General features: G+C 44.8%; 1 protein-coding gene across 1 annotated transcript; it reads left to right on the forward strand.

Moving 5' to 3' along the window:
* Positions 1-204: 204 nt before the first annotated feature.
* LOC148273224 (uncharacterized) lies at positions 205-6,354 on the forward strand. Its single transcript, XM_088238991.1, has 2 exons — positions 205-673; positions 1,274-6,354. Exons 1-2 carry the CDS (start codon positions 205-207, stop codon positions 6,352-6,354), a joined length of 5,550 nt encoding a protein of 1,849 aa, XP_088095117.1.
* The last annotated feature ends 9,171 nt before the right edge of the window (positions 6,355-15,525 follow it).

Raw genomic sequence — 15,525 nt, forward strand, 5'->3', positions numbered from 1 at the left:
GGTCGGCGCAGCTGTGCTCCTACCTTCCGACTTTGTCTTTGGCTCTGTCTGGGAGGGCGGCTTCCCACTTACGCCGGGAAGCTTGACTGCGGCAGACGCGGGTGACGAACCGGCGAAACTTTCATCGTGGTAACGCGTACGTTACATTTGGTCCTTCGAGCCGGATCGTCGCCAGTGGTCTCCAGTCTACAACACACCTACAGCATGCCGGTCAACAGATCGCCTGTGTCGACGCGTTCGGGAACGCGTCGAGACGCCGGCACGGAGCACGAAGAGGAGCTTCAGGAGCCCCAACCGGTGTCTGTACGAGCACATCAGGAGGAGCCCCAGCCAGGGCCTTCACACGACTGCCAGGAGGAGCCTCATCAAGGACTTCTGGAGGAACAAAAGGACTCGGACGAGGAATCCGCACCCTCGGAGCGGTCCATCTCATCGGCGACATTTCGCCGACAGATGGAGGAACGCGAGGCACATCACGAGAGGCAGGTGAGCAGCCTCAACGAGATCATCGCCGCGCTGAAGGCCGCCAACGCGAGAGAGGACGCCAGACGAGACATGGCAACCCCCCTCACGCCCACCATCGAGAGGGACCTCACATCGCACGGGACGTCGGAACCGGCTCACAAGCCGCTGCCGCTGACGTCAGACGCGTCTAGGACCGACGCAGCCCTCAGTACGAGGGAGGCTGCCGCCGCACGCCACGCCGCACGCTACGCCGCTGATCCGGAGGATACCGGAGCGGCGTACATCCAGCAGCCGAGCCACTACGACAGCAGCCGGGCGAGAGACGGGGCCGCTTGGAAGCGCCCTGTCACCGACGCGGAAGCAGCCTTCAGCACAAGGGAGGCCGCCGCCGCACGCCACACCACACGCTACGCCGCTGATCCGGAGGACACCGGAGCGGCGTACATCCATCCACCGAGCCACTACGACAGCGGCCGGGTGAGAGACGGGGCCGCATGGAAGCGCCCTGTCGCCGACACGGAAGCAGCCTTCAGAGCAAGGGAGGCCGCCACCGCACGCTACGCCGCTGATCCGGAGGACACCGGAGCGGCGTACACACTTCCGCCGAGCCACTACGACAGCGGCCGGGTGAGAGACGGGGTGCCACGGAGGCACCCGGTCGCAGAGGCGGACTCCAGGACGAAGGAGGCCGCCAACACACGCTACGCCGCTGATCCGGAGGACACCGGAGCGGCGTACACATTTCCGCCGAGCCACTACGACAGCGGCCGGGTGAGAGACGGGGTGCCACGGAGGCACCCGGTCGCAGAGACGGACTCCAGGATGAAGGAGCCCGCCAACACACGCTACGCCGCTGAGCCGGCCTACGCCGCTGAGCCGGCCTACGCCGGAGCGACAAACGCACATTTACAAGGCCGCTACAATGAGCGGCATCGGGACAATGAGGCGCCACCCGCACACAGCCGAAGGGAGGACGCCGACGTACGCTACGCCGCCGGGCCAGGCGAGCCCGTAGCGGCACGTACTATACCACTGGGGGGCTACGAGTTTCGTGACCCGGTGAGCGCGTGGGTACAAGAGGGGCTACCCACGGAATACATGCCGCCGGGTGCCACCGGCGAGCCTGTGACGAAATACAGACAGCCGCCGGAGTGGCACACGTTCATGGCGAGGCAAACCGGCGCTAGGGATCTACCGCAATTCTCCGGCGACCCGCTAGAATGGCGAATATTTAAGGCGCAATTTGATCAATCGACACAGATGTGCTCCCTTACAAACGCGGAGAACATTCTCCGTCTGCAACGAGCCCTCACAGGACGGGCCAAGGCCACAGTGTCGTCTTTGCTGGTAGATCCCCGAAATGTGCCGGACATTGTGAAGATGTTAGAGGCCGCCTTTGGACACCCGGAGATCGTCGTGGACAGAGTACTGGAGCGGATAAGAAAACTCCCTAAACTGGCCGACAACGCATCCCTGGAGGCCCTGACGGACTACGCGGTCGCGATAAGAAACGTCGTATCGACCGTAGAGGGCCTCGATGGAAGCCACCTCTCCTCCCCGAAGCTTCTGTCCGAGATGACTCAGAAGCTGCCACGAGTCGAGAGGATGATGTGGATTATGTCACGAGCGGATACCGTGAGGAAAGCTACCCCCAGGGATCTGGCACTGTGGCTAGCGAGACTGACCGGTGCAATACCGAATGCGGGTTGCATCGGGATCAGCACGGAACCCGCCCGAGTGGAGAAAAGGCGTACCCAAGAAAGGCACGTGTTTCTCACTCAGGACAAAAAATGCCTGTTCTGCGACATGAGTGGACACGCATTCGGACAATGCCGGAAGTTTCTCCGGAAAACGGTAGAGGAGAGGTGGACAATTGTGCGTGCCAAGTTCGTGTGCTACGGATGCCTGGAACCGGGACACAAAACGACCACCTGTGAAGCGGCGAAGTGCGACGAGTGCCACGGGCGGCATCATCGGTCGCTACACCGCGAGAGAGTGGACAGTACGCCGAACGAGCAAGTCTTATTGACAAGGCGAACGGAAGTCCCAGTGACCTTCAAGGTAGTGCCAGTAACCTTGAAGGGCCCGCGTGGGTCAATGGAGATCCACGCACTACTAGACGAGGGTTCATCGGTAACTCTCCTCGAGGAGGATGTCGCCCGTGCAGTGGGCGCCACCGGGGCCTGCGAGGAGTTGAGACTCATCAGTGCCAGTGGGAACACGGACACGCTACAATCACAGCGTGTATCCGTAATCCTCGTTAAAGGAAACAAAGAATTTGGTGTCCAGGCACAGACGGTGCGGGTCATGGATCTGCCGCACCGCAACCGAAAGAGCACCAAGACACACGGGCCAGGCATCAAGCCGAAGATGTTAATCGGTCTTGATTACGCCACCCTAATGGTATCTACAGGCCCGCCAGTCCTACAAGAGGACGGGCGGCTAACCATCGAGACGGCCCTAGGAGCCGTCACCTACGGCGGGGCTGTGCACCCCGCCTTTGAATTACCCCCAGACGGCCAGGGTGAAAGGGACTTAGCGGAACTGGTAAAGAAGAGCTTCGCCGTTGACTCGCTAGGTGTAACCACCCTGGAACGTTGCCGCGCCGCAGATGTGCGAGCGGCGGAGCTCATGAGCAGCTCAACCACACAACTACCATCCGGACGATGGGAGACCGGTTTACTGTGGGCGAAAGACGGGGATTCTTTGCCCTGCAACCGGCAAGCAGCCATGAAGCGGCTGCACTCCCTGGAAAATAAACTACGGAAGGATCCGATACTGGCGATCGCATATCGCGCCAAGATGGCGGACTACATTGAAAAGGGATACGCCGTCAAACTAAGCCGCGAGGAGGTAGACGCCCACCATTCGCGCAAATGGTACCTGCCCCACTTCGCGGTGACAAACCCCAACAAGCCTGGCAAGATAAGGGTCGTGTTCGACGCCGCCGCCCAGTTCCAGAGGACGGCGTTGAACGACCATCTACTGACGGGACCTGACCTGCTTTCATCCCTCCTCGGAAACGTGATCCGCTTCAGAGAGGGACGAGTAGCCATCGCGGCCGACATACGGGAGATGTTCCTGCGGATAAGAATCCGGGAAGCCGACCAGCAATCGCAGCGGTTCCTATGGCGGACGCAGGACGGGCAGGAGCCCGACACGTTTGTCTTCGCGTCCATGATGTTTGGAGCGAAGTGCTCACCCAGCAGCGCGCAATTCGTGCGAAACACAGTCGCACGAGCACACGCGAAAGAATTTCCCGCCGCAGCAGAGGCGATCGAGCACAATATGTACATGGATGACTACCTAGACGCCACAGACAGCGAAGAAACAGCTGCAAGCCTGGTACGAGATGTTACCCTCGTACTCGGCAATGGCGGGTTCCGGCTCACCGGGTGGGCTTCAAACAAACCAGATGTCCTGGAAGAAGTAAAGGCCGACGACCGGGCCAATACAGCAGTCACCATAGGGGAAGAAGTAATGACGGAGCGGGTCCTCGGGATCGTATGGGATCCCAAGAGCGACCTATTTATATTTCGGCACGGAGCCGAAAGTGCAGCCATCCCGGAGCGACCCACCAAGCGCGGCATGTTGAGCGCCGCCATGAGTATCTTCGACCCAGTAGGCTTCATTGCGTGCCTCACGATACGGGCGAAGATATTGCTGCAAGCCATCTGGAGGACAAACACAGGTTGGGACCAACCGCTGCAACCGGACCACGCCGAAAAGTGGTTGGAATGGCGCGACCTGCTGGCAGCGAACGGCTGTACAATACCGAGATGCTCGCTGCAAGGGCAGAAAGAACCCGTGACACTGCACGTGTTCTGCGACGCGTCAGAGCAGGCATGCTGCACAGTGGCATACTTTGTGGGGGCCGACACCACAAGTTTCGCAATGGCGAAGTGCAAGGTGGCCCCCCTAAAGCCTCTGTCAGTGCCTAGACTAGAACTCCAGGCAGCGCTACTAGCGGCAAGGATGGCCGCCACCATAAAAAAAGAGAGTCGAGCTCTCATCACCCAAACCGTGTTCTGGACGGACTCGAGCACGGTCCTGTGTTGGCTGCGAACCGACCCACTGCGGTACAGCACGTTCGTCGCAAACAGGCTGGGCGAGATTGACGAGCTCACAGACGTACGGGACTGGAAATGGGTCCCCACCAAGGACAACCCAGCCGACATAGGGACCCGCGACAAGGGCCCACCCGACCTTGCGAGGTCGGGACTATGGTTCGGAGGCCCCGGCTTCCTGAGAAAAGGGGAAGCCGACTGGCCGAAAGAGAAGAAGTTACTACAACAACCGGACGAGAAGACGCTGGAGCGGAAACAACCCCGCCACTTCGTGGGCCACATCAGACGGACGGAGGCCCTACCCCAGGTGCAGCGCTTCTCGTCGTGGACCCGACTCGTCAGGGCGACGGCATGGGTGCTGCGATTCATCGCACGATGCCGCCGCCACGAGTCCCTACCGTCCCCAGGGGGGACCTTTGAACTTCACGCCTCAGAAACACGGGCCGCAGAAATCATGCTGCTGAAGCGGTCCCAGGAGACGGCTTTCGGAGAAGAGCTGGAGCTCCTGAGACGAAAGGCGCCTATCCCGCCGCACAGCCGCCTCCATGCAGCGGCACCCTTCTTAGACAAAGAGGGAGTCATCCGGATGGGAACGCGCATCCAAGCGGCACAGAGCTTCGCAGAGGACTGCAGCGCGCCGCCTATCATGGACGGGACCTGCCCATACACCCGGCTGCTGATCACGCACAGCCACCGGAAGGGTGGCCACCCGGGAGTCGAGAGGACGATCGCCGACCTGAGAGCCAGCTACCTCATCCTGCGACTCCGCGGGGCTGTGAGGAAGATAACACGATGGTGCCCGCTGTGTAAAATGCTGCGCAGCCGGCCCCAACCCCCGCTGATGGGGCAACTGCCTGAGGCCCGACTGGCCTTCAGGACGCCGCCGTTCACGCACTGCGGGCTTGACTTCTTCGGGCCGATGATGATCACCAACGGCCGAAGAAAAGAAAAGCGCTATGGGGCACTGTTCACCTGCCTCACCACACGCGCGATCCACCTGGAGCTAGCGTCGTCCCTCGAAAGCGACTCCGCCATAATGGCCATAAGAAGGATGGCCGCCCGCAGAGGCTGCCCACACGCGTTATACTCGGACAACGCTACCAACTTCAGGGGAGCGGACAAAGAGCTGAAACAGGCCGTAGACGAGCTCCTGGCGGACCCCAGAATGCTCGCCGAACTTACAGTTCGCAAAATTGAGTGGAAATTCATTCCGCCCTCATCACCTCATATGGGGGGAGCGTGGGAAAGACTCGTGAGATCTGTAAAACGAGCCCTCCACGCAACCCTCAACGAGCAGGCTCCAAGAGAGGAGACCCTCAAAACCATATTGGCTGAAGCAGAGTACACCGTGAACAATCACCCGCTCACGCATGTGTCAACCAAGCCCAACGACGAAGCACCGCTGACCCCGAACCACTTCTTGCTCGGGTCAGCCAATACACAGCCAACTCTGGCATATTATAACAAAAAGGAAGAAGGGGCCTGCCTTCATAAGCAATGGAGGATCGCCCAGAAAATGGCCGACATGTTTTGGCGCCGATGGCTGAAGGAGTACCTTCCCACCTTGGCGCACAGGAAGAAATGGCGCGAGCCCGCGCCTCCAATACAGGTCGGGGACCTCGCGCTCATCATGGACCCAAATCTGCCGCGGAATTCTTGGCCTCGCGGCAGAGTCACCCGTGCAGAACCAGCAGCTGACGGACAAGTACGAGTCGTCGAGGTGCGGACCACCAACGGCACCTACACCAGACCAGCGGTGAAGATCGCCGTACTAATGAAGGAAGAGGAACAACGCGCCCAGCAGGAAAATAGTACAGACTAGCTGCACGGGGGGAGTGTTCCGGACGCGTAAAATCGAATAAATTAAAATAATACAATAATTAGAAAGGATCCCCGGTAAATGTATAGAACTGATGGCTGGGCTCTCAATAAAGATAAAATGGTCACTTTCGAGCCTGGCCTCAGTATTACCGGGGAAAAATAGCTAGGTTAAAATGAATAAAATGTATAAAAATATATTATGTAAATGTCATGTTGCGCGCGTCGCGGCTGCCGACGAAATGGCCCGTACGGGCATTGAGCGCCCGTATTTACGCCACCTGCGGCCGGCGGCATGTAGCGAGTGGCGGGGAAAGATTACCCCCACCACTCCGAGGCAGCCGGCGCGGGTGGGATGGCCGACTCACGGAGCCCGACGCGCACCGCTTTATAAGGCGGTCAAATGGAAATATTAAATCAGTTGAGTTCCTAACTCTGAACAGTTCACACGTGTTTTATTCCGTTCTCCGTCCTGTTCGCCTTCCTGCACTTCGCTCTTCGCTCCGCTCTGCCTGCTGACTGCCTTCGCCTCTCTGCACCACTTGGACCGGGTGGAAAGTCCTTTTCAGGGCTATTGAGGTTGACTTGCGGTCGGCGCAGCTGTGCTCCTACCTTCCGACTTTGTCTTTGGCTCTGTCTGGGAGGGCGGCTTCCCACTTACGCCGGGAAGCTTGACTGCGGCAGACGCGGGTGACGAACCGGCGAAACTTTCATCGTGGTAACGCGTACGTTACATTGATAATGTTTTGTTTCTAAAAATGTGATACACTTTAAATTGAAAAAAAAGGAAAAAACGTTTTAATTCAAAATATTTCATTTTCATTGTGTTTGAAAGAATAAAAACATACATGATTTTTTGAAAATAATATCCGACTAAAATGTCTTCCGCGACTAGCAGTTGCATAGCGCAATCGTGTTTTGATTCAATGTTTTCTCATTTTTTCCAACAAATCCAATTTTATTTAACCCTTCCCTTACTGTGCCATAAACATCCACACGTTACGGTGCTGTGTATATACATGCAAAATATGAGAAATTTTAAATAGGAAAAAATGGAACATTCATGAGCAATTGCTTTGATTACTTATAGTTAAATTCAAAAGTGATAATAATTTAGTCTTATTTCTAAAAACATTTTTAAAAAGCTATTCGCTCATGCTCACAGCACGGGCGAAAAAACCTCTCTTAACGAAACTCAGAGTGTTACTAACTGGATAACTAGCGTTACGCGTTTGGTAGAAGTACTGGCAACTTGTTCGTACATGTGATGCGTGAAATTGCCTTTCTCGCTCCCAAATAAACCTGTAGTACCGAGAGTGAGATGTAAAGAGTGCGTAAGACAATGATATATTCAGCACTCTTTTTTTTATTATTATTTTTTACAATAAAATAGATTATTAAAAAAAAAAAGCATAATTACATAGCAATGAAATACATTTTGTTAGTAAAAATAGTAAACCAAAAAACTCACAAAAGCATGGCTTGTTCGTGGGTATACAAGAAAATGTTGCTGAATTTTTGCTCCTATAATAAATAATGGACAGTTATAATATTTTTGTGTAACATTAGAAAGAAAAAATAAAATATTCTGTAAAAGATAATATGATATTTTTTATAGTAATTAAAAAAGGAAATAAAAAATATTTGAAAAAACACAAAAATATTCCTTATTTTTAAAGGGCAACAAAATAAATCATAGAAAAAATAGTTCATATCTCTAGTTTGAATCCAGGATGGTGCATGTTTTTTAAAAGAAGGAAAATTTGTAATCAATGAAATGTTATCAGTAAAAAAAGAATCAAAAAATTTTGGGCCTATAAAATATGCATGTCTCTATGCGAGCCTCGTTTTACTTCATACGCCGGAATATGCGACACATTGGTGAACTTTCTATGCGTTTTCGGTTCCCAGTAAGTCTTAATTATTCAATGAAAAAAATATTTTATCTCATTTGTAAATGTATAACAAAGGAATACAAAATATTTTAACTCGGAATGAATTATATTTATAGAGATATCAAAGTTACTAGATGCAATGTGTACTAACTACACATCATTTGGAAGAAAGAGTAGAATAATGTTAACATACTACAATAAACATGAAGAACATTTTACTGAAGGGAGTATAGAAGTCTAAGCATCCACAGGGCTTATGACCTGTCATTGGCCGGTTTAAGTGGCCACTTTACACATTGTGAAACATTCACCATTCTGCGTATATTTGAGCATCTATATTCCTTCGACTCTTCCATCTGTTGACGTTTGTCTACGATTATGACAAGTGCTGAATTTGTATACTTTGAGTAAAATCTTTGCAAGCAAAAACTGAATTTAAAGAACGGAGTTTATCCTATAAAAACTGTAAAAGAATTTTGATTGATATTTTATATTAAAATTATTGACTACGGAGTTTTAACAAAACTGTCTACAGTAAACTTCAATATTATTAATCGCTCTTTTCCAGTCGGCGGCACAGGCGGCGACCTATGATATAGTGGGCTGGGGAGGTTGCACGGCGTTTATCAAGAACTCCCTATTAAATGTAGAAAAAATAATACTTATAGTGATGTTTCGATGTTCCCCCACATTACCACCCATGAAATTGTTTCAATTTACGAAGGTTCTGGACATAAGACAATTATTTTTTATATAGTCGTTGACACATTTCTGGTAATACGGTTACAAGAGGCGATCCCAGCAAAATGCTCGTACGAGGTTTTCCTGTAATTTGAACTATTTAATACCAAAAACACGTACGACTTTAGCTCAGAGAAATTTCTTTTTTGTGGCCCCAAGAGTGTTTAATATCCTGAATGAACATATTAAGTTCTCCAAAACGAAAGGTATTTTCAGTAGAGGTGAAAAAGTTTGGATTTTGTCTTAGGAATGGGTCCATTGTAGGAGACTGCTGTGAGATATTGCACAGATTTATATACTGGTAAGCGTGTTGTCTAGATGTTTATTGAAAAATGTGTTAGTGGAATAATTTTTAATTTTAATTTTTAATAATATAAATAATTTACAATGTACATGCTTCCACTTTCCATTATTTTGAATCTCAACTCAACACAGGGCTGTTGGCCTCATAGAGTTAGGGACACGTAATTTATTATTTTTTTGTAATATATATTTATTTGTATGAATAAATACATAAATGAAAAAATAATGTTTCTTAGTCAAAATCAATAGTCGCTTTGAATAATAATATCTCAGACGTCATTCATATCAAATCGTGAAGTGAACTTCATAATTCGAAGTGTTTAAGTTTCTTGACTCTGAAAAACAATTCGGTTTTTTGTTTTATCCTGTAAATAAATAAAAAATTGAGAAATTAAAAACCCAGAGTGAGCATATTGGACGAACAAACAGGCTGAACGTGTTGTGAACTCGCGCTAGTTAGTATTGTGTGTGCTACGCAATTAAACGAACAGTTTGGGCGAACAGTACAATGAAGCCACGCACCAGACAATTAAAGGCAGGAGACGGCTCACCGACACGTCCAGTAGGTGAGGAAAACAAAAATATTGAACTTCTTATAAAATCCATGCAACAAAGATTAGATGTTGTCGGAGAGTTAAAAAAGGAAATTAACGAACTTAAGGACACTCGCGAGTTTATTGCAACTCAATATGACGCAGTGTTTCGAGAGTTTCGGGAAAATAAAAAATGCATAAATTCCCTCTTAAAAGAGGTAGAAATACTAAAAGAAGATAGCTCTAAAAAAGATGCGATTATCGTTAAAATGCAGGATCAAATCAATGAACTAATTGACCCATCAATGAAGACTTCAGTCGAAATATGTGGGGTTTCATCGCCTGAAAATGATCCTGAAGAGATTGTTAACAGAATTTGCGCAATAAAAGGAGTTAAAAAGGAGAGCATTATAAAGGTATCGATCAAGCAACCATATGATCCAAAAAGGCACAAAAGCATATTAGTTCAAATGAGAGATAGCAAAGCATGGGAAAAAATTTTACAAAAAACAAAACAACAAAATTTAACAAACGATATGATCGGCTGCAAGGGCGAACAATCTGTCTACATTAATGAATTAATCCCCGCCACAAAAAAAAAGCTGCTTTGGCAAGCAAAGCAAGCCGCGAAAAAATTTAATTATGATTTTGTATGGATCAAAAATGGCAAGATAATGGTAAAACGGAACGCAGCGCAAACAAGGCCGTTTATCATAAATACGGAAATGGATATTGCGAAAATATTTCACTGTAACGTTACGGCGAGCGCGAGTCAAGAGCAAGCAAATGCACTAGACACGGGCGTAGGCGCTAACAAATAATTATCTATCGATAGCACTTATGCAGATTCATATTACTGTAGTTAAAATATCATCACTACCGGCGCGGAATTCAACGATGACAATATCGTCTTCACCGCCCACCAGCAGATCGAGCAGTGGATGGCGTCGCTTCCGAAAACAAATAATCTAATTAATTTCTTACATTTAAATATACGAAGCTTGAGAAAAAACTTTGACCAACTATGTGTACTTTTAAAAAATACAAGTGACAACATCGACGTTATAATTTTAAGTGAAGTTAATATTAAATCAGATGCATCTCATCATTTTAACTTAAATGGATATGAAAAATATTTTAAACTGAGAAGTGACCGCCGTGGTGGTGGAATCATGGTATTTATAAAAAATACTTTTAAATGTACAGAAGTAGACCTAAATGCTAAAAACTACGAATGCTTATACCTACGAGTCACGCGTGATGGGTCCAAATTTAATATCATGTGCATATATCGCCCACCATCTATGCACAAACTCTTGTTTGTAAATGAAATTGAAGTATTTTTAAACAACTGCCCTAACAAAGAAAAATTAATTTTAATTGGAGATATGAACATAGACACTAAAGACAACAATAATATTTTATCACTTAGATATAAAGACATCTTGAGTAGTTATGGAATGGATGAATGCATACGCGACTACACTAGAGAAGAGATGAGCGGAGACAATACCTCGCAAACTTGTATCGATCACATTTTCACTCGCACCTACTATTACCCGATCCATTCCGCGGTCATTCAATACAAAATCTCCGACCATTACATCACAGTGCTCAGCGCGCCTCTAATACCTATGCCGAAACCTAGAACAACAAATAAAGTCAAGTCATTGGACAATAAAAAAATAGAACACATGCTGACGAATATAAAATGGGATCAAATTTCCGCTAAATATGACTGTCCATCGCTACTGCTCGATCAAATTGTCAATACTTTTCAAACAATATACGAACGATGTACATATGAAAAACAGGAACTGTCGAGTAAACAAAGTAACGAAGCTTGGATAACCCGAGACTTAAAGCATATGATGCGTGAGAGGGATATTGCGTTTAGAAAATGGAGAAGCAGTCCAACAAATAGTACATATAGAAAACACTACGTGAAGTTACGTAACAACACGACTCTGAAAATAAAAAAAACTAAAATAAAACATTTTCAAACCGAATTCGAAAAAAACCGAGGAAATATGATGAAAACCTGGAAAACCGTAAATCGCTTATTAGGAAAAAATGTAAACTCCCTTGATGACGTTGTCATGAAACACATGGGCTCAAATACAGAAATAAATGATATAGTAAATAATTTCGCCTCGAGTTTTGTAAATGAAGTAGAAAAAATAAAACATAACTGCAAAATTAAAACTCTATTGGATAACGTACATGTAAAAAAACAAATGCAATCATTGCGTATCCCATATGCGAGGCCCATTCAAATACAAAAAATTATAACCGAACTAAACTCACTAAAATCGCCAGGTATAGACTCAATAAGAATTCGGGATTTAAAATATGTAAAGGAAAATATCAGTCACTTGCTTTGTAAAATAATAAATCTGTGTCTAGAAAAGGGGATTTATCCTGATTGTCTAAAAATATCTATAATAAGGCCTATTTACAAAGGAAACTCTCACTTGGAATACTGTAACTATAGACCTATCTCTATATTGACTTGTATAAATAAAATATTTGAAACATTCTTGGTTCAGAACATAACAAAATATCTTGATAAGAATTCAATAATAAATTGTAAACAGTATGGGTTTCAAAAAAGAAAAAACACAACACAGCTATTGTCTGACTTTGCAAACAATATAAACCAAGCCTTAAATAACAAAAAACACGTGATTGTTATTTTCGTCGATTATGCTAAAGCCTTCGACACCTTAGATCACTCTCGCCTTGTAGAATGTTTGGACGATGCTGGGATCAGAGGAAAGTATAAAGAACTACTCGCTAACTATCTCAAAAATCGAAATATAATTGTGAAAATACAAGACATATTCAGCAAAAAAGTACAAGTAAAAACGGGAGTAGCCCAGGGGTCAGTAATTGGTCCCCTAGAATACCTGATATACTGTAACTCTATGGCAAATGTCATACAACACTCACTGTGCTATCAGTTTGCAGATGATACGGCAATTGTTGCTATTGGAGACTCACAAATAGACGCGCAGCAAAAACTGCAATCGGATTTTAATCAAGTTTTAAGATGGTCACATGATTATAGCCTAACAATAAATATAAAAAAAACGAAAGCGTTACACATTACGTCCCCATATAATAGACCAAAAGAAGATTTGTTAATATATGCACACACTCACGAATGCTTGCATATCAATCTGCAAGACTGCAAATGCACAAAAATAGATCACGTATCAAATTATAAGTATTTAGGTATTATTATAGATTCCACTTTTAATTGGGAAGAACAGATAAAAACAGTTTGCAATAAGCTAAGAGTTTGCTTACTTAACATGTACCATTTAAAACCATACATACCATACCCAGTGCTGAGACTAGTTTACTTGGGGCTAGTTGACCCAATTATTCAATATGGATTAAGAATATGGGGATTAAGTTTTAAATCTTATACGGATAGAGTCTTGAGCTTACAGGTACAAATTTTAAAAATTATCGTACCTGTAAAAATAAAGAATGAGGCAAAAGACAACAATAAAATATTATTTGATTTTGTTAACGTTTTGCCAATTAACAAACAGTGTCAATATAAGATAATGACAGATCACTTCCTCGATTGCAATTTCAAATCCAAAATAAACCACCAGATCATGACCCGACAAGTATCGGCACAGCAGCTGATGGTACCACGACAAAAAAACTACTATGGTGACAGAACAATGGGTAGTGTAGTACCAAAACTGTACAATTTAATACCAGCCAAAAATCGTGAAGAAAAAAACCTAATTTCATTTAAAAAAATAGTCAAAAAATTATTAAACAGCAAGTGAAACTTAAGTGTATAAATATATCTTATTCTTTAATTATTATTAAACTATGTACTTACTTATAAATTTTTAAAAAAATAATGTAATGTAACCCGCAGACAAGCTTCGGCTTTGCGGGAACAAAAATACAATTTTGTATGTTATTTACTTGTTAAAATGAATAAAACTTAATAAAAAATAAAAAAAATATATTGTTATTGAAAATTACCTCCTTCAAAACTTGGACTTTAAGAATGAAAATTGTATGTATGTAAAACAAATCGGTCTGATTTCTGCACAATTTCAATGATTTTTAAATTTACTTAATATTGTTTCCATATAACGTGGTATGAATAATCTAATTTATATTTATTTCGAGTTTATTAAAGGGCGTTTCCTTACAACGCGGCATTGTTTTCTATACTCGGTTTTTCAGGGCTAGACCACGAAACTTCAGAGGGACATTCCTCATGGTAAGCTTGAAAAAAAAAATATCTCAAAATGTAGTAAATTCTTAATTTATCGGACAAGCAGTCCCTCTACAAAACCCTACCCTTCTCTTACCCAGCCGATTCACTTGTCCGCGTCTGGTACGTATCCCTTCGTTGGTCTAACAAGGTTTTGTCTCAATTTTTTTTGTTGAGGAGGGGTAAGGGTTTGCGGAAGGAATGCTAGTATGAGAAATTAAAAATTTTTGAGATTATGAAAAAAAAAAAACACTTTTTGGAAAAAAATTATAAGAATTTTTTAAAGCTTATCTTGAGGAATGTTCCTCTGAATTTTCGTGGTATGGCCCTTAAAAACCGTGTATAACGAGGTACGAATAATCTGGTTTTTATTCGTTCCGAGATTCTTATAGCGTGGTTTCTATATAACGCGCCTGTGATTTCTATATTTATTTATTTATTTATTTATTTATATACGGCATTTCTGCCATTTACATATATGTGGTATAAAGAGTACTTTAAAAAAATATATTAAAAAATCGAGTATGAAATATTAATATACTCGTACTGTACACATTATAAATTACTTGAAATACATATATATTTTAAAGAAATTATACAATAACAAAATACATTAATCAGTCAAATTATAACTATTCCAACCCAATCTCCTAAAGTTGATTTGCTCTTTTTGATAAAAATATGTTGGTTACTTTATTTTTTAAGTTAGGCAGAGATAAACCAAATATATCAAAATATGATGCATATTCATTCCCGGTATTCTGTAATCTAACAATAGGTGAGTTATATTGAGCTACCGTTCGACAATTTTGACAATAAAATATTGTAGATGTTCTGCTTAACCTAGGTGGTACATAGAATGAAATCAACTCCAGTACATCAGGGTTATCAATCATTGGTTTTATTATTTTATATAAAGCCGTAAGATCGGTCAATATATAACACGGTGCAAATAATCTGATTTGTATTAATTCCGAGTTTCTTATGGCGCGGTTTCCATTTAATGCGGTAGAGTGGTTTCTGTAGAACGCAGTACAAATAATCTAATTAGTGATTCGGGGTTTCTTATAGCGCAGTTTTCATATAACGCGGTACGAATTAATTGCGTTATAGGAGGGTTGACTGTTTGTACATGTTTCATTTTGCAATGGAGACGAAGGTATTCGTAACTATCTACAGAATATACGTTTTCCTCTTTAACAAAGAAATTCCAAGACATTTGTCCGTCCGTGCTTTCACACATAAGTTAATTTAATTTTTCTGTGAAAAATGTCACCAGACTCCCATCTCGTAACTCTATTACTTCCGCTGCTGTGGAATGTAGAAAGTAGAATTATTCGCAAGAAAAGTTCTTCGTCATTTCTAGTCAAATTGGAGCTTGAATAAGTATTAGAAAAATCGACATCATCATCATCGTTTCTTTATCCGCACCCAGTTGTACATAGGGC

Source organism: Micrasema longulum, unplaced genomic scaffold (genome assembly GCF_059751315.1).
Source record: "Micrasema longulum isolate JH-2025_06_02 unplaced genomic scaffold, ASM5975131v1 h1tg002031l, whole genome shotgun sequence".
NCBI lineage: Eukaryota > Metazoa > Arthropoda > Insecta > Trichoptera > Brachycentridae > Micrasema > Micrasema longulum.

What these genes read in the sequence shown, in the direction of transcription:
- LOC148273224 (XM_088238991.1), top strand. Translation starts at nt 205, where the DNA reads ATGCCGGTCAACAGATCGCCTGTGTCGACGCGTTCGGGAACGCGTCGA. An exon ending in TAGGACCGACGCAGCCCTCA is followed by an intron (nt 674 to 1,273) that starts GTACGAGGGAGG and finishes ACCCGGTCGCAG; the next exon opens with AGACGGACTCCAGGATGAAG.